Consider the following 27147-nt stretch of genomic DNA (forward strand, 5'->3'; position numbering starts at 1 on the left):
AGGCTCTATTTCCCGCCCTTGGGAATTCTATTACCTCATGGACACCCAATCTCCCCTCCACTGTCTTGCCTCCCTATGGCCCCTGGCCATTTCCCACACTTAATCCTAGCTAGGCTCAATTATCCAGGTCCCTGGAGTTCCCTTCACCACAGTTTACTGGCCACTCCCATCCAGATCTCCTTAGGCCCCTCCTCCAGTCACCCCAAACTACTTGGCCACTCCTAGATCCCTCCCACAGTCTTTCTGTATATAAGGTCCATCTTGTCTCCATTAAGAGGCTCGGATTCTTTCTTAAAATCTAGCCTCTGCTTAGATTCTTAAAATCTAGCCAAGGCTTAGATTTTTATAATCCAGCCACTGCTTATGCATGTTCAGATTCCTCAAGAGTCTGCCCAATATGATGGATGTTCTAATAAACCTTGTCTTTGGCTGAAAGAAGGCTTGGGTCGAATTCTTTCAGGCAGGACCTGTGTGTTGTGATTTTGGGGTCCCAGCACCCCTGAACCCCTAAACTGCATCAGAAGGAATAATAGGATCTGGTGAGGATTTTCTAAGAATGGGACAGATAGGCATGTTTGTAGGCAACTGGGAAAGAGCCAAAAGATTGGGGGAGACTGAAGATTCCAAGAGGGGGCAGGGATGATGGGGGAATTCTGCTGATCACAGACATTAGGATCTGGATTGAGTGATACATGTGTTTAGAATGAATATCCAAGAAGGAGAAATTGCCAAGTGATGACAGCATAGACAGAGTATGTAAGGTGGTAATGAATATTTTAATTCCCTACTGGGACCAGTAAATGGCAGAGAGGGGAAGATGAGAGGAGTAACCAGCACTGGAAAGAATGGCCAGAGATGCAGCATCACATAGGTTGAGTCAGGATTAAGTGAGTGTCAGAAGAAGGAAGGAGCATGAGAGGAAGAGGTCTAAAAGGAAAAGAAACTTATGAATTATAAAGTGAGAGTCCCATAGATATAATAAATAAGAAGGCAGATATTGAGTAGGGCACCGAGTAGGGTTGAGGTGATTAGGAACTAAGTAGTGGACAGAAGGTATTGGAGAAAGGGGTTTGCTCTTTGGCAGTCAGCGGTTTAATGTCATTGGGAGAGCAATTAGAGGGCCTAGGAACTTGTTAACCATTGGGGGATGAGACTAGGCAGAGCATCAAGGGAGGGGAGGAACAAAGCTGATATAAAGGCATGTGACTAGAAGGTTCTAGGTCTCAGCACAGCTCTTAAACTCTTGGCACAAAATCTAGACATGCCCGCTGAAGTTTCAACACAATTCTCAACTGCTGGAGGAATTTTGGGGTCCAGAGATCCTGAAGCCTACCCTCTGGTGGTGGTGTCTCAGAGTTCTGGAAGTCCACCATTTCAAGGAGCAGGCCCGTCGGTGCTGTGTCTCCAGGAGTGTCCAGAAGTTCAGTCTCACGGCAAGAGCGTGCAAGTCTGGCAGTGTCGGGTCCTAGGGATGTCTGGAAGGCAAGCTTTAGGACACTCATAGAATTGGTTTCAAATTATAGTGAGTTAAGAGAGGAGTTGAACCAGAACCATTTCAGGGCAACAGAGAATAGAAATCCAGGGTCATAAGTGATTTGGGACATGTTGTCTCTCAACAGAACATCTTGACTTCCCAAAGTTAAACAGTAACAGACACATTACCTGCAATTCCTTTTCTTTTTTTTAAAAATTTTTAAATTTTTTTAAATTTTTAGGCAATTGGGGCTAAGTGACTTGCCCAGGGTCACACAGCTAGTAAGTGCCAAGTGTTTGGTCCAAGGCTGGATTTGAACTCAGGTCTTCTTGACTCCAGGGCCCGTGCTCTATCCACTGTGCTACCTAGCTGCCCCACCTGCGATTTCTAAATGGCATGATTAATGATTGTTGATTAACCAAAACTAAAACAAAACAAAACTCAACATATCTGTTTCCTTTTTCAACACGTGTATATTTTATGCAGTAAAATATTATCAAATAAAGGGTTTTCATCATTGTTAAAAAAAAAAAAAAGGAAAAGAAAGCTAGTCACAGCCTTTGACCACTTATCTAGTAGAGAATGGCACTTGCCAATGTGTCACTTAGAGAGGTATGGCCCTGACCTCCATCACCTCCAGATTTTTTCCTTTGAAAACTCTCTGCCAGAACTTCAATCCCTGCTTTTAGATTACAGGCCTCAAGCTATTTGCCTCTTCCATGAAAGGAATCTCACCTGTCTGTACTTTGATCCTTGCCTCTGCATGCCCCTTTAAGCATCTCATTTCAATCTGCCTGTCTCAGATATGAATAATGCTGCCTTGAATCTGGACTTTCCTCTATTATCCCTTTAGTACAATGCTTTGATCTAGGGGAGATTCCTCCATGGAAGAATTGATTTAGCACCTTTGGGTGCTGTCTCCCCTTTTTATTCAACTCTATCTGTAATAAGTTGCTGCCCTAGTCCCTGGCATTACCTCTTGCTCACCTTAGCCCCATTCTAGCCCTGCCTTAGTGATGTAGAATAGGCCACTCTCTGCTAACTCTGATTTTAGAGTGTAATTGCCCAAAGCATCAATGCATCCAGTGTAGACACTTACGACCTTGAAGTGGAATCTAGGTACCTCAGAGTCATCTGAACTGATCAAAGCAGAGAAGAATACACACATTGAGTTGGGCACAGAAATACATTTCATTCAATGAAAAATGAATACATACATGAAAAATACATTTCATTCAATAGAGAAATAGGAGGAAAAGGGGAGAAAGAAAAAGGGATAATTAGAGGGAAAGTAGATTAAGGAAATAGATCTGAGCAAAACAAACTCTAAGAATGTACACTAATATTTATAGCTCCTTTTGTGGTGGCAACAAATCAGAAGCTGAGGGAGTACCTATCAAATGAGGAATGGCTCAATAAGTTATGATATATAAATGTGATGTAGTACTATTAAGGGGATGGTTTCAGAGAAACCTGGGATGACTTGTATGGACTGATGCATAGTGAAGCGAGCAGAACCAGGAAAACAGTTTATACAATGACAATACTATAAATGCAAACAACCTTGAAAGACTTAGAAACTCTAATCAACATAGTGATCAACCAAGATTCCAGAGGATTCATCATGAGACATGCTACCCATCTCCTAAAAGAGAAGTGAAAGACTCAGATTATAGAATGAGACATATATTTTTTGGACATGGCCAATGTGGAAATTTTTTTTTTGCTTGACTATAAATATTTATAACAGGGGGTTTGTTTTTCTTTCTCTCTGAATTTGGGGAGGAAGGTAGGAAAAAGAGAAGGTAGATTTTTAATGATTGAAAAAATAAACTTAAATAAAGTAAAACAATGAAGTAATGTCAAGTAATTGAACTGATGATGGTGGTACCTAATATAAAATAAGCTATAATCAGTTGCAACTTATCCATCATTAATTTATATAATTGCAATATAAATTAATACTGTATCATTATAATTTTATAACACAATTATGTAATAATATAATTCATATTATAGCATTATTGTCATAACAGAAGAGAAGGATTCTGAATAGAGTCTAAGAAAAGGAGAAGGGAATAATAAGGATACATTAGTACATCTTTGACACTTTGGTGCTCAGATGCTAGAAAAAAATCTGGAAAATAAAAGTCTGGAGTCTACTATAATATAGCATAGTAGTAATGTCAACAATAGCTCATTTGTTTAGCATTGGGACGAGTTCACTTAAAGTGGGAGGAAGTTTAGGAAATAATCTGATTTCTCAACTTTGATTCATCTGGGGACCAAAAACTTAGGCAACCTTATATAAGTGTATTGTATGGCAGTGATAGCTTAACTTGAGCTTGACTTTGGTATGTAAGAAGGCATATGATATGACTTCTATCCCATAAGTCATTTTCAGAGTGTCATAGAATGGTAGAACCAACAGGAACCTTAGAGATGGTTTAGTCCAAACCATTCATTCTACAAGCAGTGAAGCTAAGGTACAGAGAGTTTAAGGGATTTGCTTAAGGTCATATTTCTGAGACTTTGAACAACTGGGAATAGAACCCAAATCTCATAATTCCCAGTCTAGTTCTTTCTCTCTCTCTCTGTCTCTCTCTTTTTAATTTGTCGCAAGTTGGAATTTGAGGGAGAGTTAGGTCCTGTTAGAAAAGTGGCTGAAAGTTGTTGTTTTCCTACAGAAAAGAATTCTAAAAGAATTTAGAATTGACCCCAGAGAAAGAATCAATGAAACATTTTAGTTTGGTCCTGTGGACTAATTTGACCTTGGCTATCAGGTGTTAAACACTTCATTTATCTTGAAATGGAAAAAATTGTTCTGTATCTCCTTTCTTTCATCTGTAATGTCTATATAATGGAAAATGGTCAGAGCTCTACAACTGTACTTTTATTTGTGGGTTAAAAAAAAAATTGTTCTTAAGGAACCTTCCCCAGGCATGTAAACTACCCTAGTGGCAATAGACAAGCCTGGGATTGCTTTATTAAAAACATATGCTTATTAGTTCTATAGCCACCTTCTGGGGTACCTCTCCCTCAAATCAACAAAAAAGATGGAGGCAATATTTCTCAAACTATTATTAAATCACACAAATAGTTTGCAGTCACAGCACACCTAGGCAAGCCAAGAATGTTACAGTCCTAACTGAGGGCAATTCTAAACAACCTTTTCAAGAACAAAGACTCCATTTTGACATTAAACAATTTCATGAACCATCCAAGAAAGAAGCTGTACTAGCCGCTGCCTGAGAAAATACATGATGGCAAAAGCTACTATGAATTCAGTAACATGTTTAAATTAATTCCCATTTAATTAATCACAAAACTGTATCAGAATATTGTTAAACATACATTTTGAGACAATCTACAGAGAGCATATCTACTTATTCGTTATTTATTCAGTCTACAGGAAGCTTATTTGCTTATTTATTATACTTTAATGCTACATACTTTGTGGAACCTAAAGATCAAAAGGGCAATACTTGGTGTGAATCTAAATTTATGGACCTCTTATAAAACTCCATGGCCCCCAGAGTTCTGTGGCCCCCTGACTGGGAATTATTTAATTGTTAAGTACCCACAAGGGTCATCATTTAGACTAAAAGAAAAGCAGTTTAGTAGAAAAACAATGTACTGGATGATTCTACTTCTCTGGACCTCAGCATCTTCATCTGTATATTAGGCGTGTAGCCTAGGTGATCTCTAAGTTTTCTTTCCAACTTTAACCTTGTATAATTTTAGATGAAAAAAATGGAGAACCACAAATATGAAAAATAGATTCATTTTCAAAACGGAATTGAGTTGATATCGTTTCCCCTAGGAACCAGTCCTAAATAATAAACTATTAATCATAAATGGCTCTAAACGTGATTGACGATATGATTATATACACAGGTACATTTATACAAATCTTTTTTCATGAAATATGAGGGTCTCTATAATATAGATGCGTATGTGTGTATGTTTTTGTAGGTGTATACATATATGTGTGTGTGTGTGTGTATAGATATTTCTATATCTGTCTAGCTGTCTATCTGTAGGAAAAGGCACTGAACCGGGACCTGCTGTCTTACCTGATATTAAGTGACTATTGAATTTCTCTGATGTTCATTTTCATTATTTGCACAATGCTGGGGGGGGGTGAAGGTGTGTGTGTGGGTGTTTACATACCAGATGATTTTAAAGATGTATTTTAGTTCTGACATTCCATTCTCTATTGACTTAATTCATAGGACGCAGAAATGAATCATTAAAGCAATTTGCACATTATGGGGAATGAAAGTTGCAAAAATGCTAAAATAAAGGCATTTGTTTCAAGTTGTTCTAATAATGGTAGCAAGTTGGTAATTATAAAGTCATCTGCAGACTTTTCATTGAAATCTAGTATTGCAGTCTTTAAATCAGAATCCTGCTCCAGGAGAAGATGTGGTTTTGGTAGTAATGTTATTGTTTATTTTGACATAATTTATTCATTTCCTGGAATTCTAGCAATTTTTTTTCTTTTTTAAAAAAAGTAGTGGTCAAGTTTTCACAGGGATATAAGGAACAAAAGGATTTTTTTTGTTTGAGTTTTGTAGCAAGTCTAAAGATAGTCATTGATTTATCTAAGATGTGGATGAGGAATACCCACATTTTTAAAACAACAAAATTCATAACCAAGAAAAGGGGGAAGGAGCAAGACCAGAATTTTCTAAATAACTTTCATCACTCTTCTTTGTTGTAGCCCTATTTTTTCATGGCATGAAATTCTGTGTTGTGTGTATATCATGACAACAGTTTAGTCGGAGATCTAACTTTTCTTTAGTTCCAGAGCCTTGATTTTCCCCATCAACGCTACCTATTTCAAGATCAACTTAAAATATGCCCAACAGGTTTAGATTGAACGTTAACATCTGAGACTCCAGGTGCAAGTCGAATAAAAATTCAAGTCTACATATTTCTAGACTAGCTCAGGTGCCTTTTGTCCTCAGGTAATTGGTGTCAAGTGACTACATATCCCAGGAGTCCTTACTCCTTCAAGTATCATTATCTCATTATTATATCTAGTTACCTCTAGAAACACACATATTAAATTGTGTGACATTACAAAAGTCCAGTAATATACATTGTATAGTCTATGATTTCTCCGGCTTTATCTTTCTTTTAGCAGAAAAAGGAATAATTTTTTTTTAAATTGCCTACAAATCTTTGGTTCTCCCTTACAAACAGGACTATTGAATCTGTTCTATAATTTCCCACAAATTATGAAAATAACTCAACTTTCATTTGGACCCTTTCCTCCATGCAGCAAAATTGTTTTTAATAAAGGATCTAGGTTCCAAAGATAATTTAGTGATTGTTTATCTCTTAGGACCTTATCTGAAATACAACTTTTAAATTTCCAAAAACCAAGACTTTATGTTTCTTTCAAAATAGCATTCTTTGCCCTACTTTTATCAATACTTTTAGTTTTAAAATGAGGAGTGAGACAAGTCACTATAAAATAAAGTAAAAACAGAAGGGCAGCTGGGCAAATTCTCATCAACAACCCTACCAATTTTTCATTCCAAAATCTTAAATTGAATTACTTTTAAGAGGACAAAGGATATATTTGAGGCAGCATATCAAAGAAAATGTTTCTATATCTCCAAATCTTTCTTCTAATAGAAATGACACTTTCCAAGTATCTACAAATTTAATTTAGATGTGTTATTTCATCTCTCATTTTTGGTTCTTCAGAAGCTTTCCGTTTGTGCACTAGGAACAATAAAATGCAATAAAGATGCAAGGCATCTTCTATTTAAAGAAACAAACAAACAACTTGTAGCCAAAAGCCCTCACATATTCACAATCTGGATGACTTTAGTTTGATTGTATTTATTGTTAATTACATTCACTTTAGTTCACAGTTATTTAATGCCTACTGCATACATAACAGATATAAAAAAGGTCATACAAAAAGGAAAGACAGAGTCCCCCCTAGCACTTATGATTAGGAAATAGTTTAATTTGACAAGAAACAATTAAAGGAGGATTCTAGGGCAATAAATATGTAAGCCTCAGGGTGGCTACAGCATACATATACACGGATTCTTGAGGAATTCAAAATTAATAGAGACAAGCGTTCATCAAAGGCTTTCTTGAGGAGGGGATGTTTAGTGTTAGGTCATTCATTCTGAGTCGGGTTTGGACAAAACCCTGGGAATTCGCTAGTAAATCAGTACAGGTGTACCCTATTTCATGCGATAGATATGTTCCTGAAAAGTAAATAACACAGAACATCATTTATAAACAGAACTTGCTTTTTTGGAAGAAGTAATGATTTTGAAAGGACAGCTAAGAGTTCTTTTGTCAGGATGTGAAAATCACCCACCAGTGGAATTCACATCACCACTGCAATCATTGGAAGCATTTCTAGGTTTGTCTCTTTGTTAACACCCTCAACACAATGGTCCCAGGGTCGAGTTTCCGAAAGTGAAATGAATCAGGTAATTGGTTGTTACCTAAATTATTATTATACAATAATTGGACTGGAAGGGCCCCTTTGAAATTGCCCAATCTGACATCCCACCTTCAGCTTCTGTGCAGAACTGCATGTATCTCAAAACGTGCCAGAAAGATTGGTTGTCTACCTTTTCCTTTTGCTGGAGAAGCCAAAACTTCTCTCAGTAGAGAAGGACCTATACTTAAAGAATCTCTTCTGAAAGTCTAACCCTGTGACTACAGTTAAAAAGTCCAGTCCTTTTTGTCTACAAGTCAGGGGCATAGGAAGAGAGTGAGGAAGCAGAAAGCCCCTAGCGTGTGTGTGTGTAGAGTCTGAAGACCCAAGCTTCATTTTCTGGTTCTGTTCTTAACTTTCTGTGACCTTGGGAAAACTCTTTCCCTCTCAGGGCTTCAGTTCCCTCATCTCTAACACAAGAGGGGCTGAACCAGTCCCGAGCGGGTCATTCAAACAGCAGAGAACCCAGAGTCGGAAGACCTGAATTCTCCAGCTAAGAAACCCTCCTGAGCAAGTCATTTCCTTTTTTTGGGCCTTGGCTCCCTCCTCTATGGCGTTCAAAGGGTTAGAATAGAACTAAGAGATGATCCTAAGACTCCTTCCAACTTAGAAAAACATTTATCAAGCACCAAGCATTTAACTGAGCACTTGCTGTGTACCAAATGTCATGGTAAGAGCTAGGAATACAAAGAAAAGTAAAACACCTAGGGACCTACGATACCTGACTTGTTATTTGAGTGTAGCAAGGGTGAGCTGGAGAGTGGGGGAGAGGGGACTGCTTCGGTGGGTCTCTCCCCACTCACAAAATAAGATTATGGGGCTTGGAACCTAGGTATCCTAGAGCCCCTCGCGGGAGCAGAAGGCATGTGGGGGCTGCTCGGGTCTGCCCCAGGCGGGGGTGGAGGAGGGAAGCTCATTACGCCATCAGGGATTCCCCATCACCCCAACCTCTCGGAGGCTCCACACAGCACATGTGCAGCTAGTACGACCCTCTAGTCCAGGGCTTCTTCATCTTTCTTGGGGGGTTGCAGTCTGGTGAAGCCTAGAGACCTCTTCCCAGAGTCATGTTTTTATATGAATAAAATACATTGGATTATAGGGGAAACCAGTTGTGTTGAAGCTAACAAAATCTTTTTAAAAACAAGTTCATGCACCCCAGTTCAGGATCCCTTGCCCAGTTCAACTCCCAGACTTGACAGAGTCGGTCACTGAGGCTCAAAGGGGCCTTGGACAAGGCTACCAGGCTAGAGTCAGAGTAGGACAGAAACGAGGGTCCCCTGGCTTCTTCCTCCCCTTCCCCGAACTAGCGGGACCCAATGTGGTGAGGGGCAGAAGGGGCCGAGGGACTTGCCCAAGGTCACCAGGCTGGCCAGAGTCAGGACAAGGACAGGTACCCACGCTGGTCCTCTGGCTTCTTCCTCCCCTCCCCCAAATTAGGAAGGGCCAATGAGGTGAGGGGCAGAGGGGGCCGAGAGACCTGGCCAAGGTTCCTGCCCCCCCCCCCCGGCCCCTTTCCCATCCCGGCCGCCTCTTCCGACCCAGGAACGCCCCTCCCCCATCTGTCAAAAGCTTGGAGCCGGTGACGAGGACTCAAGGTGCGGGCACCTAAAACCCGGCAACTGGCCGCCCCGCCCCTCGGTAGTGCGCAGGCTCAGAGTCTAGCCTAGGACCGGCTGGGAAAGGCCGGGGGGAGGGACGAGAGAGGCCGGCCCGCGGCTCGCGACTCGCGGCTCGCGCTGGGGTCCCCTCCCACAATGCACCGCGGCCGGGAGGGAAGGCCGCTCTGACCCCTCATTTTCCCGCGAATTCAGTTCAAAGAGGCGGTCGGGCCCGCGAGCGGCCGCGCGCACCGGCCAACCAACCCCTCCCCTGCCTCTCCTCCTCCTGCTCCCCCCACCCCCCGAAGGCCCCCGCGTCCGCGTGACAGGCGCCGAGGCCGCGGCGGGCCAACGGGCGCGGGCGGGCGGGCGGCGCGCGCGCCCGGCGGCCAATCGGCGCTGCGGGAGGAGGGGGGCGGTGCGAGGCCGGGCTCGGGCTCGGGTGCGCGGGCCTCCGGAGCGGAGCGGGGCTCGCCGGAGCGGGCGCTTGTATTTTTTTCTTCCCTCCCTCCCCCCGCCGTCCTCCCTCCTTCCTTCCTTCCTTCCTTCCTTCCTCTCCTCCTCTCCTCCCTTCCCTTCCCCTCTCCTCCTCTCCTCTTCTCCTCCTCCCCTCTCTCTCCCTCCTCTCCCCCGTGCGCGGGCGGCGGGCAGGCGGTTGCTGGGGCCGGCGCTTCCCCGTCCCTGTCCCCGCGGCCCGCCCTCCCGGCGGGGAGCTGGCGGCGGGGGGCTCGCGGCGGCGGCAGGAGCAGCCTCCTCGGCCATGGCGCCTCAGAAGCACGGCGGCGGCGGCAGCGGAGGCGGCGGCAGCGGTGGGGGAGGGGGCGGCTCGGGGCCCAGCGCGGGCTCGGCCGGCTCCGGCGGCGGCGGGGGCCACAGCCACGGCCACGGCTTCGGGGCTTCGGCGGCCGTGGCGGCCACGGCCTCGGGCGGCAAGGCCGGCGGCGGCGGTGGCGGCGGCTGCGGGGGCGGCTACTCGGCCTCCTCGGCCTCCTCCGCGGCGGTGGCGGCGGCAGCGGGGGCCGCCGTTCTGCCCGTGAAGAAGCCGAAAATGGAGCAGGTCCAGGCTGACCACGAGCTTTTCCTCCAGGCCTTCGAGAGTGAGTATGCGGGGGCCGGGGGTGGGGGAGGAGGGAGTTGGGACCCCTTCCGTCCAGCTAGGGCCCCCCTCCCGTGCCCCTACACTTAGGGACTCCCCTTCCCGTGCCCCCACACTTAGGGACTTCCCTCCCCCGCCTAAGGGCCCCCGTCCCGTGCCCCTACACTCAGGGGCTCTCCCAAGCATGGGCCCCCCTTCTCGTGCCCCCACACTTAGGACTCCCCTCCCCCGCCTAAGGGCCCCCTGACTGAGGGACTCCCCCCAATAAGAGAACTCTCCTTTCCTCCACACTGAAGGACTCCTCTCCTTCCGCCTCCAAGAGATTTCTTTCCTGTACCCTTAGGGACCCCTCCTTCCCTCTAGAACAAGGGACTTTCCCCCCCCCCTGGCCAAGCGACCCCCCCCCACTCCTCCCATGGGAAGGAGAACCCTTTCCCCATGGAGCCAACTTGCGGAGGGGATCGGGGAATGTGCACCCCTCCTGGGACTCCCACCCCCCTCGTGTGCTGAGTCGGGGGCAGGTTCCTCACCCTCCACGAGGGGAGCAATGGGCCCCACTATGGGAGCAGATTTTCTGAACCAGGTTACCGGTTGACTTGAGAGGCGGTCAGATACTTCGAATTACTCGTATTCAAGAATCCCAGAAATTTCAATTGTAGGTTCCAGGGCACAAAAATGACTAAATCGTAAAGATTGAAATAAAGAAAAAAACCAACGAACTAACTGGGTTGATTTTTGCTGCTTGAGTGGTGGTGGTGGCAGTGCTGCTGATGCTCATTACTAGGCTTTTTAAAAACACGTTAGCCTTCACATCTTTTAAAACACTCTTCTGGTTTTAAGGATGCACAAAACGGAAGTGTGAAAGTTCATTGCCTACAGTTTAGAGATTTCAGGAATCTTCCTAACTCTTTCCTCATAACAGCCCTTAAGACGTTTTCTTAGTCCATTTTTAGCTTTTAATGTTTTTTTAGAGGTGCTTATTTTCTCTGTGGAAAAAACTCCCAATATATTTAACATCAGAATTATGAATAACCTGAATTGTTCTGGTAATGTGTCTGGTAATGTTCTAGTTTTTACTATCCTCCCCGCCTTGCATATCCTGTAGTTTGAGATGACTGTGTAATTTAGAAATATGTAGATAAGTTTGCATCCCTGTTATAGTTATGTCTGTAAGTTTTATGTAGCATCTGAAGTTCTGGTTGTCAGCTTAGAAAGAGATTGCTTTGTTGAATATTGGTCCTCCACTCTTCTGTGATTAGGAAATTTGAATTGGGACTTATTTCAAAAATCCCAGTTTTCATTGTAATGAAACTTTAGTCTTGATAAGAACAGTGCTCATCTTTCTCAGTTTTAATTTGCTTTCAAAACCAGGTGAGCTTGGGTCATTGAAAATAATGAGCTCTCTTCAAGTGCGGTGATAATAAGCATGCTACTGAAATATTTGCTGTAAAGAAAATCTTAAAATTAAGTAATTTCCATATTTTTCTTTTGTCACTGGATGTCACTGAATCCCAGAGTTTACTGTTGAATTCCTGAGATGTCAGTCTCTGATAGGTAATAAAATGCCATGTTAATTCTACAAGGTCGTCTGATTATACGTAACCTATGTAGGGACAACTACATAGTGCAGATAAAGCACTGGGCCTTGAGTCAGGAAGACCTAAGTTCAAATTCATCCTCAGACATTAGCTGGGTGACCCTGGGCGAGTTACTTAACCCTGTTTACCTCAGTTTTCTTATCTGTAAAAATGAGCTGGAGAAGGAAATGGCAAACCCAACTGAGATCACAAAGAGTCAGACACAACTGAACAACATTAATGTTTTAAGGACCCTAACTCATGTATGGTTTAGGTGAAATTTAATTATGTTATGAATATAACTTTGCCCCATTTTGGAGAAAATCTAGGATTATGGAGGATAGAACTTTTTTTCCTATTTAGTAATATGAGATACGCTGGTATATATCTTAATATTGGAATGATTATCTTAAGGGACATGTGGCAAAGTAAACACTAATCAGTTGTCAAAAAAAGACTTATTTACTTTTGTGATTTATAGCTTGATATAAAAAACTTGAGCAGAACAGTGTATTAAAGTATTAAAGATCTAAAAAGTTGAGATTATCAGTGTATCAATTGAGAATTGGAACTGTTTTTCTAGTTTATCTTTATAAGGGCTTTCTCCTAAAATAAGTATTTGAAATACTGAGTAATTTCAATGTCACAGTATTGTGAAAGCTGATAGGTAGAACCTAAAAGTTTATTTACTAAATGTTGGCTTTGTATACATAGTGCTTAAAAAAAGTAAAATCTACTCTTACTTAGACTGAAAATCAGGTGGAGCAAATGTTTATTTTACAAAAGGCAGTCACTGTTTTCTCCCCTGCTTTTAATTATAGTAAGGTATTGTTGGAGGCAAGTCTAATTTTTGTTAATGTAAATTATGGTTTGGATTTTGGTATACTGTATAGAATTTCCAGAATAAATGATCTTTTTCGACTGGGATAATAAATAACTTTTGATAACATTTGAATTTTTTTCTTTCGTTATGCAGAACCAACACAGATCTATAGATTTCTTCGTACTCGAAATCTCATAGCGGTAAGTGTTTGACAATAGCAATCAATATCTTTACTTAGTACTTAATCTATATTTAATTTTAACAATTTTTTAAACTTTTTTATAGCCAATATTTTTGCACAGAACTCTTACTTACATGTCTCACCGAAACTCCAGAACAAACATCAAAAGGTACATTTTATGAATCTTACTTAAACTAATCTAAGCTAAACATTATTTAAAATTAAAACAGTCTAAATGTAAAAACTGAAGTGGGAGGGGGGTTGACTGGATAAATGTCATGCAATATTTTCAAGTGCTGTTATCTCTTTGTAAAGTATTGTAGCAAATTTGCCTTCCCCCAGAGAAGTATGCTGGTAGAAAAATGAATAAAATTGGCTTTGTTTCATTCTGACCTGGCATAAATTCATGCCCTGAGCAAGTAGTTATATCCGAACTTTAAAGCTTGAAAATTTACATTACTCAGTAGAATGGTCCTGGGCATTTGTTGTGAACACAACAAAATAATTATCAACTGCTTACTCTAATACTTGGCCCACTGAACAATAAAAGAAAGACTTAAGTCAACTCTTAAGAATATGAACCTCTAGGTAGAACTGTTATCATTTCATGACTCATATGTGCTAAGTAAATTTAGTGCTCCTCATCATTGACAAATATGCTTAAAAACATAAAATAAGCCAGTTTTCCTAAGTGTACAGTTAGGCTCCTGTTGTTTTCCAAATCATGGCATGTTATGGTTAAGTAAGACATTTGAACTAGAAAATTAACGTTAAATATTCAGTTTTGGAAGTAGGGCCTTTTAAAAACATTTTAATATCTTAAAACAAGCTTAATTTTAGTCGTTTAATATTTTAGTTTGAAAACTGTTTTAGATTTTCAGCAGTCATGGGAGTTGGGTTTTTCCTCACCAAGACACCTAGTTGAGCTTTGAGGATATACCTTGACAGCTTAGATTTTTTTTTTTTGTACTTTATATTACTTGGCAACCTATCTTGACCAAGAACTGCATTTTATAGTTGATATTACCAAGTTCTTACCTGGGAATATGTGGCAGATATGTCTCTGATCTTGTTTCTTCTGTACTCACAATCATTCAGTGACTACCATTGCCTACCAAGTAAAACACAAATTCCTTAGTCTGGCATTGAAAGTACTTGACAGTATAGCACAACCTTGTCTTTCCAGCCTTATTCTCATACAACTTTATTCTCCAAATTTTGTGCTTTAGCCAAACTGAATTACTTGCAGTCCTCTAGTATGTGATTTGCCCTGTCCTGCCCCTGTCTTGGCTCTTCTCGGTGCCCTCGCCCTCTCTTAACTTTGACAGTTGATTTCCAACCTGTCTTTTTTTTTTTTTTTAAATAATATGTCCTTTTTTATTCTATTTATTTATTTTTTCCTTTTTTAGGCAATTAGGGTTAAGTGACTTGCCCCGGGTCACACAGCTAGTAAGTGTCAAGTGTTTGGTCTGAGGCCGGATTTGAACTCAGGTCCTCCTGACTTCAGGGCCTATGCTATCTATCTATCTATCCACTACGCCACCTATCCCAACCTGTCTTTTAAAGCCTCACAGAGATGCCATCTCCCCTTGGAAGCCTTTGGTATCTCTAGACAATAAATTCTTTATGGTTGAATCTTAATACTCTAGCTATGACTCTAGTAAGACTCTAGCTGAAAGTGACGTTTGGCCATCTAGTGCAGATAACCCCTCTCCCCCATTTTATATTTGAGAAAATTGAGGCCCATGGAGGTTCTATACTTAAACCATTCAGTTTTCTAATTACTTTTATATTGACTAATTTGGGGGGGGGGGGTGTATTGACTATAAGCTTCATGAGGCTAGGAACCATATTTCGTACAAGTTTTGCATCTGCCCTAAGGTACACGATACTTAAATATATTTTTGAGTTGAGTGGTAATGAAAGATCTAGGTGCCAAAGTAAGTGACTTAACTCCTATACAATTTATTCTGCTGTAACTTAACTCATTATTAAAAGCCTATTTTGCTTTCATTAGCTTGTTACCTACCATATTTTCATTAATGCAGACAAACCAGGGTATCTAAAATATTCAGTATAAAACCAAAATAGAATAAGATTCATGTGCTTTAAGAATTGATCTGCAAAAAAAACCAAAATAAATTCCAAATTAACTTATCCCTTAATTATAATAGATTTTTTTCCCCTGTCCTTTTTATTGTGCAACTTGATCTCAGAGTAGGATTAAATTGTTTTACCAATATATAAAAATAGTTTAAAATGTTTGGTATCATAGTGTAGAGGTTTTTGTTTTGTTTTTAATAAACTTAATTCTTGTCCTTTCCTTTGCTCTTCAGTTGAAGAATTGGCTTTTTAGAAATTTGGAAATATTTTGCTTTTTTTATTATCTGAGAATGATAAATCAAAATTCATTTTCTCACAGAAATGAATATGAATTACTAAGGATTGGGGCAGCTAGGTGGCACGGTGGATAGAGCACCAGCCCTGGAGTAAGGAGGACCTGAGTTCAAATCCAGCTTCAGACACTTACTAGCTATGTGACCCGGGCAAGTCATTTAACCTCAGTTGCCAACAAAAAAATAAATCACTAGGGATGTTATCACATATATGAGATGTAACTTTAAGGCAGTGAGACCATTTTTTCAATAATATACTGATTTAGACATCTCAGTGAACGTTGTCTTCTTCAGCAGGGTAGTTATTTTTTGAGCATATACCACTGCTGTTACTCAGAATAGCATTTTTGTAGCTACTTTCTGAGCCAGGAGTGATAGCATTTTTGAAATGAGTATGTAGTTTTCTAAGGTGATTGAAGAATAACTTTCATTCAACAAGCATTTATTATTTGGTTGTGTGAATACTGACTGATATGTTTGAGGTAGTCATGGGGCAGTGCATAGAGAGTTGGTCTTGGAGCTGGGAAGACCTGGTTGAAGTACCACTTCAGATATAACTGTTAACTGGGCAAGGGTTCTAGACTATTCCTATTAAACTCCAATAGAAACAGGGCTGCATATTGACTTAAAAAACCCCAAATTAATATTATGTTTTGTATTTTTTGTTTATTTTATTAAACATTTTTCATTTACACATTTACAGGCCAGACCACTTTAGGCAACTCCCTGAGAATGTTAGTTGCAGAGATGCTGCCTACCTGCTTTGGTAGAGAAAATTTCCTCATCCTGGAGTTCTCTGTATTAATGAAATCACAGGTTCAGTCCCTATCTATATGTTCACAGCAAAATTATGAAAGCAGAGTGCTTTCTTTTTTTCTAGAGTACTTTAATAAGCAGTGTTTTTGTTTTTTTCTAGATTGATAAAATTTAACATTAGTAAACTATAAATCAAAGTTAACTAAAAGTTAACTGACAATACCAAAGTGAGTATTTTCTTTGTCCCTTTCTAAGTTCATTTGAAGTTCTGTCAACTTTGCCACCCTGCCCCCTTTTTAAATAGCTATTGTTGTTCTGAGGTTTGCTTTGCTTGACTTTTTAAGACTTTTTCTTTTTTTTTTTTTTTAAACAGAACTACAGTATTTCATAGCAGACTGTCATCTAACATTCTTCAGTCATTTCACCTGGTTTACTCTGAATTGCTTATGAATTCTCTAAGAAGTTATAGAAAGTTAGACTTAAAAGAAAAATCATCACTTATTTCCTACTTTTTAAAGACCTTTAAATGACTAGAAAAACATTTATAGTATAGGGATGGGAGGGATATTTGCTTTTTCTTAGGGGGTTCTTTATACTAGTTCTGTTTTCACATTGCTATTAAACTTGTGTATGTTTTCTCCTGTGCTACTTTGTGCTCATGATTCATGGCATTACAAGGAGGGGGGGTAGACCTTAGACTTCCTAATGTATCCTTTTGCTACCAGGCAGGATTTCATATTAACCATTTGAGAAAGGTGGTATCTGCCCTAGTCTTAAAAGTTTCCACAGAAACTTCATAACCCACTTGGAAATAATTATTAATTTCAGCAAATATTTAATAGGTCCTTACTATGCTGTTCAAGACACTGTAGATATAATACGAAGAAAAGACAACAGTCTTGCTCTCACGGAGATTATAGTGTTGTAAGGCAAGTAATCACATAAACAGTAACTATATATTAAGTGCCAATATATTAAAAAATAACTGCATTTTCTCCACAAAACACATATACAGAGGGAAGCAGCCAAAAGAATGGTGGTCCTTCATATTTAAAGTAGAAAGTGACCACAACCAGAGACTGCTAGGGTACATGAGGACCTTAGGGTTTGTTGCCACTACTGTAGTTCGAGGCTTTAATTGGTATTCCAAGGGAGCACCTATTATCTGATTGAAAGCATGTTTTTATTCAAGTCATGTGAAAAAATGGATTCATAATAGGCCTCTTAGGTTGCATAGAATGCTATTTAAGTAGTGGAGCAGCTTTGCTGAATTTTGTGTAGCCACTGTGGTGGTTAAAAATAAAAATGAAAAAAGCTGTAAAAATCAGAAATCTTTTATTCCCACAATGAGCTTGTATTCACGTGTGACATGAAAATCTTCCAGTTTGTATATTACAGTATACAGAATGACTGGACTAACAGTTTAAAAGGGCAACATCTGGTTCGTACTACCCTAGCTCCACTTGAATATGATGAATCTGTCAGCAGGATATAATATTTTGATTTATATATAAATATTGTGGTAGGAATCAGGAAACTGAAATATTCTTGTCATGTTTCCCTCCTTTTCCTTTTTATAGAACTAGTGATTGCCAGCTGTTATATAGTATGCTGTACTTGACAATAGATTTGTATTAAAACTAGATTACTGCTAAAGGTGATAAGTTTTCTTTAGGTTACTAATGGCACATTATAGTCTTAATGCCTCTGAAAGTAAAATTGGTCCTCAGTTTTGCAGTCCCTGCTGACTTCATTTCCAAGATCCTACAAGGAATGTGCACTAGCATTTCTCTATTGATAGACTATTTATGAAAAGATGTGTTAGTAATCCCTTAAATGTCAGGAATCAATTAGTAGTGCCTAATAGTTATTAACAAAATACTTATGATAAATGAAATTACATGTGGTTTAAAATTTTTATTTTATATTTTGGAGTCTATGTATTGGGTATCACCATAAGAATTTATGTGAGATTTTCCTTAGAACCTGTTAATTCTTTAATTGCTTTGAGATTTTATGCTTAAGTAACAGTGTTTCCCTGTTAGACTTCTGTTTGATTTTTCTCTGCCATGTAGCTGATTTACCAGTCAGTTTTAAATTCCTAAAATTTCATTTGGTGTGTACCCTAAATTGACTTCAAAGCAGTTTTATGACTGCTGACCAACTTTTAATCTAACTTAAAGTTTAGTTTCCACTGTTGTAAGGAAAAAAAGATCTAACTTACACCTTTGGTACTTTGGTATAATATGTGGAATAGGTGTTTTCCTTTTTACAAAGTAACACCTTAGAAATTGAAAGGTTTCAGATAGTCACTGGTATTAGTGATTATCTCCATATGCTTGTTTTACCATCATATAAATTCTTTTGACAAGGAATACCAGTTGTTACGCTTGACCAACCCTATCTGATTAACTTAGTTAAAGCAAGAGAGGAGTCAAAACGAGAAATTTCCATTTTGTTTTATTGTAGTGCTGTTAAAATATATTTAGTTCTTATTTTTCTCAATTGAGAAGCAATTAACTTATTTCTCTCTCTATTTTTTTTTTTTTTGCAGGAGAACATTTAAAGTTGATGACATGCTATCAAAAGTAGAGAAAATGAAAGGAGATCAAGAATCTCATAGGTAAGGTAAATTATGAACTTGTATGAGTGATAGAAGTAAGGCAAATTGTGATAACAGTGATGAGATCCCATAAAAGACCTGAGCCTAATACAGGGATCCCTTCTGTAACATCCCTGACCAGTGAGTGTCCAGCCCCATTTGATCCGGTGCTCCAAAGCTCGTTGCTTAATGAGATGCCCATTCCACTGCTGTTGGGCAACTCAGTATTGAGCTCTTTTTATGTACCTTTTTCCAATTTGATCCCAGACTTTCTAGAGGAAGAGAAAATAGAGATAGGCCTTCTTCCTCAAGACAGTCCTTAAAGTTATGTGAAGACAGTGATTGTGTAGGGTATCCCCCAAGTTCTCCTTTTTTAGGCAAAATATTACTTAGCTCCATCATCACTGAGAGCATCAGAACCTTGTGGCAGAGGGAATTTCATTCTTTGTGTTTGTATCCCCAGCACCTAGCACAGTGTCTGGCACATCGGTGTTTAATAAATGCTTGCTGATTGTTCACAGTTATGTCTTTGCCACTTGGAACCTGACTATCAGAACTGAATGGGTAGATGGTCTGCCTGTGACAAAACAGGGCCACCTAAAAAAAAGATAACAAGAAAACATTTTTGAAATAGAGTACCTAGAAAAAAACCAGGAATTTGGCCTTTATTTCCTTATCGATTACTTGAATACCAAGTAGGATGAAACTATAAAGAGATGGGAGTTTTGAAGGAAATAATTGGTCATAAGATTAAAGTTGGAAAAGGGATCTTATAAATCTAGTCCAGATCTCTTGTTTTACTGATAAGGAAACTGAAGCCCACAAAAGTGAAAGGGCTTGCCCCTGGTCTTGCCAGTAATACTAAATGGCAGAGCCAGTGATTGATTCGAAGCCCTCTGGTAAATTCAGCGTTCTTTTTTGTTTTCATGTTGCTTAATGAAAGGCCTTGAATAGACTCTGTACTAAGCTGTACATCATTTCTCTTTCAGAATTTTTGTCACATAAGCAATAAATAAATGAGAATGCATACCCAGTTTTTACATTTTTTGAAATTACTGTTTGTAATTACAACTGTTAACATTTTTTCAGTAATTTGCTGTGAGAACAGTTTATTCAAACTGCTTAAAATTTATCTTTGGAATGAAATAGCTTATGATTATTGAATATTTTTTGAGAAAAAACTGATTTTTAACCTCATCTTCCAAAAAAAAAAAATGCTACACGTAGGATGTTTCCTTATCTGGCACAACACTGATTTATGAACAGGTTCTGTTTCAGAAGTTTTTTGTAAGTTTGGAATTTGGAAACCATTTTCCCATAGAAACAATGTTATCAGTGGTTGGTAGTTTCCTAGGGTAGTCCACAAAAGCTCATCTTACTCTTGTAACTGAGCTATAGTATTAATAGTAATACAGCCCCAACTGCCATTGATAACATTGTTTCGGTTTGAGAGCTCATTTGGAGTTTGAGCACTAGATGCCAGGATTATATTTCTTGATAATTGTATGTGCAGTGGGAGTGGATCCTCAGCTGAGATTGTCATTTATATGTAAAAGAATAAGTTAGATATTCTTAAATTGATTCATTTATAATGGAATTGTATGTGATGCTAAACTATGGCTTATCATGTTTAGATGCTGTATATTGCTTAAATTTTTAAAAACTGTTATTTCCTAGTAATCAATTCTATCAAAAGTCAGTTTTCAAGTTCTTAAAATCTTAATTGTATCCATTAATTAGAATTTTATAATGAACTTCAGTGCATCAAATATGTCACTTTGACAATGTCACTTTCGATATGTGGATGCCTAAATGTACCTAATCTAAAATACTTTACTAAGTGCTTGATTGCATGAGGTATTCTTTGAAACACTACAGTGGGACACTATTCACTTAATGTAGTGTGTTTATTTATATCAAGAAACTTGATATTTAATATTTGAAGTAGTGAGAAGATTAGTTTGGTCAGCAGAATACCTGAGAAGCTTGAAACTTCCTTGCCATTTTCTATTGAAGAATGGATTGTTTTTTTAAACAAATTTGTAAAATAAGGAGAGATGCTGGACCTGTGGTTACATTGATAGAGGGAATTTCTAGATGAGGAAACTCCATCTACCAGTGCAGGTCATCCCTTTTCCCCTCAATTACAGGAGTTAAAAAGGGCCTTTAGCACTGAGAGGAGAAGTGACTTGCGAGAGTCACACAGCCAGTCCCAGGATAATCTGAGGGGGATCTCGAGCCCACTGTTTGTTCACTCTGAGGCCTGTGCTTTCTCTACTACACCACCTTTCCTCACTGTAGTTAAAATTGCAAGTTCAAAGCATAATGCAGGAATAGGGAGAAAGGAAAAAGTTAGAAACTGACATCTCATTCAACAGTTTAATTCAGAAACCCTAAGTCAGCTGTAAAATGAAGGAAGCTGCAGTCTAGTAGAGGACTGGAGCGTATCTACAAATGACTTTTTTTATTCACTAGCCTCTGATTTCCTTATTCTGTCGTTGCCAATGAAGAAAATTCTACTAATAAAGGTTGGCATCTGGTTGTGAGGTTGTGACTTCACCCCAGAGGACACAGCTGCTATATTTCCATGATAGGGCTTGAGCACAGGTCTTGCTAACTTAGACAACTCTCTCCTCTACTCCCTGCTATTTCTCACGTATAACTGCAGTAAAAAATAATACTTGAGCATATTTATGTATATATTCATTCAGTTCCTTTAGCAAGTGTCTAAATTTTTTTTTCAATTAACAAAAATCTCTTTTCTTTCCCCACTTCTCCCTCCATTGGAAAAGAAAAAAGAAAAACAAAACTCTTGTAACAAATACTCATAATCAAAGCAAATTTCTGCATTGAACATGTCCTAAAGATAAGTACTTCTCACTCTGCCCCCGAGTTGCTCACATCTCAGCAGGAGGTGGGTTGTTTGCATCATCAGACCTCTGAAATTGGAGTTGGTCATTCAGCACATATTTAGGAAGTACCAGCTTCATGCTGAGTAAGTACTGCGTCATGTAAAAACTAACAGTATAGAAAACCTTACTGCAGCCTCCAGGTGTAAAGAACTTCAAATCTAGCTTGTTAACCAATCATGAATAGATATTTGAGTGACCCCTACTATATGATGCTCGGCTTTGCACTTAGGTGTTCTGAGAGGTATGGTTCAGGCCAACGATCTAGCTGAAGGGAAAGAATCTATATGTAAAAAGGTAGATTATTAAAAAGAAAACAACAACACATTTCAAACCCTGGCCCTTATGTACCTTTCCAGTGTTCTTGTGCCTTCATTGCATACTCTGATGTCCAGTTACACTGCCCTTCCTGACATCATGCCTTTTATACCGACTGTCCTCCTTTGCCTGAAATGCTCTGCCTTCTGGCTTCCTTCAAGATTCGGCACAAATCTCACCTTCTACAAGAGGCCTTCCCAGCCTCTGGACTACTCCCTTCAAGGGTGCACCTCCCCCATGGGGCTCTCCTAGCACCTTCCCTCTAAGATTGCCTTCCATTTACACTGCATAGATCTTGTATGTATGGAGTTGTTTGCATGTCCTTTTCTCCATTAGAATGTATGCTTGAGAGCAGAGTCTGTTTTCGCCTCTCCTTGTATCCCTAACTTTAGCAGCACAATGCCTGGCTGTATTTAGTAAGTATAGTAAGTGCTTACTAAAAGCCTGCTGACTGACTGCTCAGTGCTAAATTTAGTGGCATATAAAGGATTGGTGACAGTAAGTGCAATGAAAAGAGTAACACAGGACTGGGATGGTAGAATAGCCAGGATTGGAACCGAGTGTAGGATGACAAAGTATAGAGGAGCCTCAGGAGAAGGGAGAGCATTCTGTGGGAGGCGCTACAAGCAAACGTGTGGAAGGACTGGGGTACAGATGGTAAAGGTTGGTAGGTCATGGTGTGGAAGTCTGGAGTGGGAGTCACTGGGAGGGTTTTGTCACTTAGGAAGATGAGTCTACTACTAGTGTTGGTAGAGCAGATTTAATGGTGACAATCTCTTTTCCCTTCCAATGTTGTGTTGCAGAAAACCATAGTGATTCTTTTGTCTTTGGCTGTCTGGAAATTAAACAGTAAACTAAGTTGCGTACTTGTCTTGGTGCACATTTCAGTGATTGTAGGTCATGTAGAATTCACTGGAAGTTTGTCTCGCCCTTATCTATGTTGGAATTTAATTCTGTTTATAGAAATGAAGAAGATTTTGTTTTTGGTTTTTTTTTTTTAATAGCCTGAACTCTTCCCTCTTTCACGTTCATCACTCTAGTGCCTTTCCCATTGGTAGGCATGCAATAACATGATTATTGAATGAACTGTTGAATTTTTCTTTAGAAATCAAACAACTGACCAATGTTTGTAAGGTAGACTTTGAGTTTTCCAGCACTGGTGAGGTGAGCTGAACCACAGAATTCATTTGCCAGATGGCTGGCATTATGTAACGGGTTGGGGTTTTCAGTGTATCTGATTTGTCATCAGGTAAAATGTTTGGTCCCTCAAGCTAGTAATTATCTGTAGGTCAGTTAGAGGGGCTTAATGTTGTCTAAAAACCAGAGTCCTTCAAGGTATATTTATGCCTGCTACTGATGAGTCAAATGACTTTTATGTTAAACATTTGGTGTAGTGAGTTTGACGATGATCTAGTGCTTAGGAATTAGGAAAAGGTAGCTTCTGAACTTTGGTACAATTAAGATTAAGATTCTGAGACCTAGTTTAGGCATAGATTATGCAAGAATACTTGTCCCTGCTCACTTTACCATAATTAGATACAATTTGGATTAAATTAACACATCAGAATTAGCGGTATGAAATGAGACATTTTCACATTTATATAAAATTGCCCAATTTTCAAGAGGGAATGGAATGACAGTTTATATAATTTCTGAGCTTCAGTTTCCTCATCTGCACATGACAGGGTTGGGCTAGATGACTGACATGGTCCCTTAAAACTTAAAATATGTAATCTTATATTTCTGTTGGCAATTTAAAGTTTAATGACCATATGCCTTTGTTATGGTTTACTTAAAATTTGTTATAAAACATTAGCTAGGGTCTCATTGTTGCTCAGCAATCCTTTTATCACCATTGCATTCCTTGTTGTACTTCCAAAAGCAGGTATTTCAAACCTTTGCTCTCTTTAAGACTCCTTCCTCACTCAGCTCTGGACGAATAACCACACTTACTTCACTGCCAAGGAGATAGAAGTCACCTAGGGTGAGCTCACTCTCTCACCTACCTACCTTTACCTCAGAAGACCTGCGTTCTACACCCAACTTCTCAGTCTTTCCCTCATGTCAGAGGAAAGTGGGTTTCTGTAAGGCCAAACCTTCCACTTGTGCTCCACCTCCTCTCGGGCCTTACATCCTTATTTTCTAGCTTCATCATTCCCTTTTCTATTGATGCCTCCTCTTTTTTCAAAAAATGAATTGCTGAACACATTTTACTGCAAAACTTTTATCTCTCTCTTCATGACCAACTTCTTGAACCAATACCCTTTTACCTCCATTTTCTCAACATCCACCCCTTTTCTTAATCACTTGCAACATGGCTCCTGAAACTAAATGTTTAGTGTGACCACCTAATCAGCCAATTCTGTGGTCTTATTCTTAGTTCTCCACGAGTAAACTGTGAGGTTACAGGGAATATCTTACGTGGTTGAAAATTTTGCTCAATTTTTCATTTTCTCATCTGTCTCATCTGTGTAATTTTCTTTCCCACTTATATGCCTTTAAAACAGTCATCTAAATGCTTTCCTCTTTTTGTTGTTCCTTAAATTAGAATTAAGATTTATACATTGAAACCAAATAAAATTGTTCCCAGTAAGTTGATATCTGAAGCAGTGCTTGAACATGTGTGTGGCTATCATAATTTAAAGAGGAACATAATTAAATGTTTTGCAGAAATTTGTTACATTTCTATAGCTGTAGAATGCACAAAGTAGTTTGGATTGATTCACTTGTCTTCTAACAACATCCTTTTAAAACAGGAATACAAATATCCCCATTTTACTGGTAGGGAAGTGAAAGCACAGAAAAATAATCTCCTTGGATCATCTGTTTTCCTTTCTAACTTCTTGTAGTGAGGAAGAATTATTATCAATGTGAAAACATTCATCCTCTTGTTTTTTTCTTAAAAAACTAGGTGAAGTAGGATTTTGGACTTATGAGCCAGAAGTAAAAATATTTAGAAATTAGGAATGAGGGGGTAGAAACTGTACTTTGGCCAGTAAAAAAATTAATTTTTTATTTTTGCACGTCAAAATCCCAAGAGTACTTTACAGGGAATTTAAATAACCAGTCTTGTCATCATGAACTTTGAGCACACATCCTAATTTTTCCTTTTCTTTGTTTAGCTTGTCAGCTCATCTACAGCTTACATTTACTGGTTTCTTCCACAAAAATGGTATGTACCTTTTAAAAGTTTAATAATGTTGGCATTCCCACAGAAAATGCTTTTTGTACATGTGTAAAATGCCCCCTCCTTTCCTAGTAATTCTGAAATTACTTATGATGATCATTCAGTGATTATTTTAGAAAAAATCTTTTATTTCTCCAGAGATGAACTTATTAACCAGCTAGTTATTAGTTATTGCTTTATGTGACCCTCTGGAAGATTCAGGCTAAAGTGCTTATCTCTGAATCTAGAGTCTGAAATATTATGGACTTCAGCCTTACTTTCTAATTGCCTTTTTGTTACCTATTAAAATTTCCATGTACATATTGGCATTGACATTAAGGCTAGACATCAATTCTAATAATACAGTCCAGTCTTGATACTAAATCCATTTGCTTCATCTGTCTTAGGATCATCTCGAAATTAGTTGTATTATCTTTGAATTGGTCAAATTTTAGCTCTCATCTTTAATTCATATTATCATTTCTGCTATTCTAAGTATCTCTTAATACTATTAGAGAAACTTTATAATCATGTAGCATAAAACTATCTACATAACCATCATTCTGATCATATCACAAGAGAGAGCAATGTCAAACCTACAGAATCTTGAGGTGAGGACAGACTTGAGTATCGTCATGTACACTGGTACTTATCAGTGAGTTTAAGATACATGTTGGGTAGTGCAAAAGTGTGAAAGGTTATACCTCAGTGTTATATAATCTAGAGGTCTTTATGGGCTTGTTGAGCATGAACATGCCATGTATTCATCCTCGAGTTGATAATCATTCATCATCATAAAAATCCATAATCCTCCAGTGCCTGATTGTCCTTGATACAAAGAAAATTATTGCATAGAATCACTTTGATGACTTAGTTCTGTCCTAGAGCCCGCAGGCATTCAGGAAAATCCCATGTTCATTCCAACAGAATAAAAAGTCTAAGGACATATATCCATATATTTTGGGGGTTTGATAATAGTATATTAGGACAGCTGTTAACAAATAAACATTTTGACTCTTTCTGATTACTACAGTTACTGCCTGCCCTTCCCCAGAGTACTATATATTTATTTTTTAAGGCTTATATTTACTTACCTTTGCACATGTAAGCTCCTCACGGTGGAGGAAGTCAGGGACTGTCTGAGGTATTTGTACACTTAGTACCGGGCAGTAGTAGGCACTTGGTAAATGAGTTATTTGTTGAGTACTCTAAAGAGTAGTTATCAACTCCCAACTTAGTGAACACTCTGGATGATGCTGTCCAAATCTCTTTCAGGAATGAGTAAGTGATCCCTTCAGCTATCTTCAGTATACCTGTAGCTAAGAAATTTATTGGGCTACACAGTTATTCATATAGAAATTAATTAAAAGCTACTGTTTTAAATCTCTCTTTTGCTCTCTAGACCACTTTAAGAAATAGTGGCCATTATTCACTTGGACTTGAATCTATTTTTGTAATATTTGTACTGTTAATTCAGTTTGTTCTGTTGGGTTACTCTGATACCTTTGGAATATTTCAGGCCTTTGTGCATTAAAAAGATCTTTTAACCCCATCAGTTCATTTAGCTTTACAGTGTCCAGGGAAGCAGGCAGATAATCTTGTATTATGCAGCTGAAAAGAGTAAGTGTAATAGTGAAGTTTCTTGACATTTAAAAAAAAAGATCATGCCATATCCAAAATTTTTCAAAGTCATAGATTAAAAATTATTCTAAGCTTGTGAAGCCAAATGCATTGCTTTAAAATAAGAAAAAATAGCTATTAGCTTCCTTT

General features: G+C 39.0%; 1 protein-coding gene across 1 annotated transcript in view; it reads left to right on the plus strand.

The window, feature by feature from the left end:
* The first annotated feature begins 10313 nt into the window (after window positions 1-10313).
* The window catches only part of SUZ12 (SUZ12 polycomb repressive complex 2 subunit), a 37258-nt gene continuing 20424 nt past the window's right edge, over window positions 10314-27147 (plus strand). The window contains exons 1-5 of the mRNA XM_027862403.1: window positions 10314-10650; window positions 13203-13249; window positions 13335-13399; window positions 18937-19005; window positions 25334-25383. Of these exons, the coding sequence (XP_027718204.1) occupies window positions 10314-10650; window positions 13203-13249; window positions 13335-13399; window positions 18937-19005; window positions 25334-25383 (568 nt within the window). The remainder of the gene's footprint in view (window positions 10651-13202; window positions 13250-13334; window positions 13400-18936; window positions 19006-25333; window positions 25384-27147) is intronic.

The sequence above is a fragment of the Vombatus ursinus genome, unplaced genomic scaffold (assembly GCF_900497805.2).
Source record: "Vombatus ursinus unplaced genomic scaffold, bare-nosed wombat genome assembly UNPS02014768.1, whole genome shotgun sequence".
Lineage (NCBI taxonomy): Eukaryota > Metazoa > Chordata > Mammalia > Diprotodontia > Vombatidae > Vombatus > Vombatus ursinus.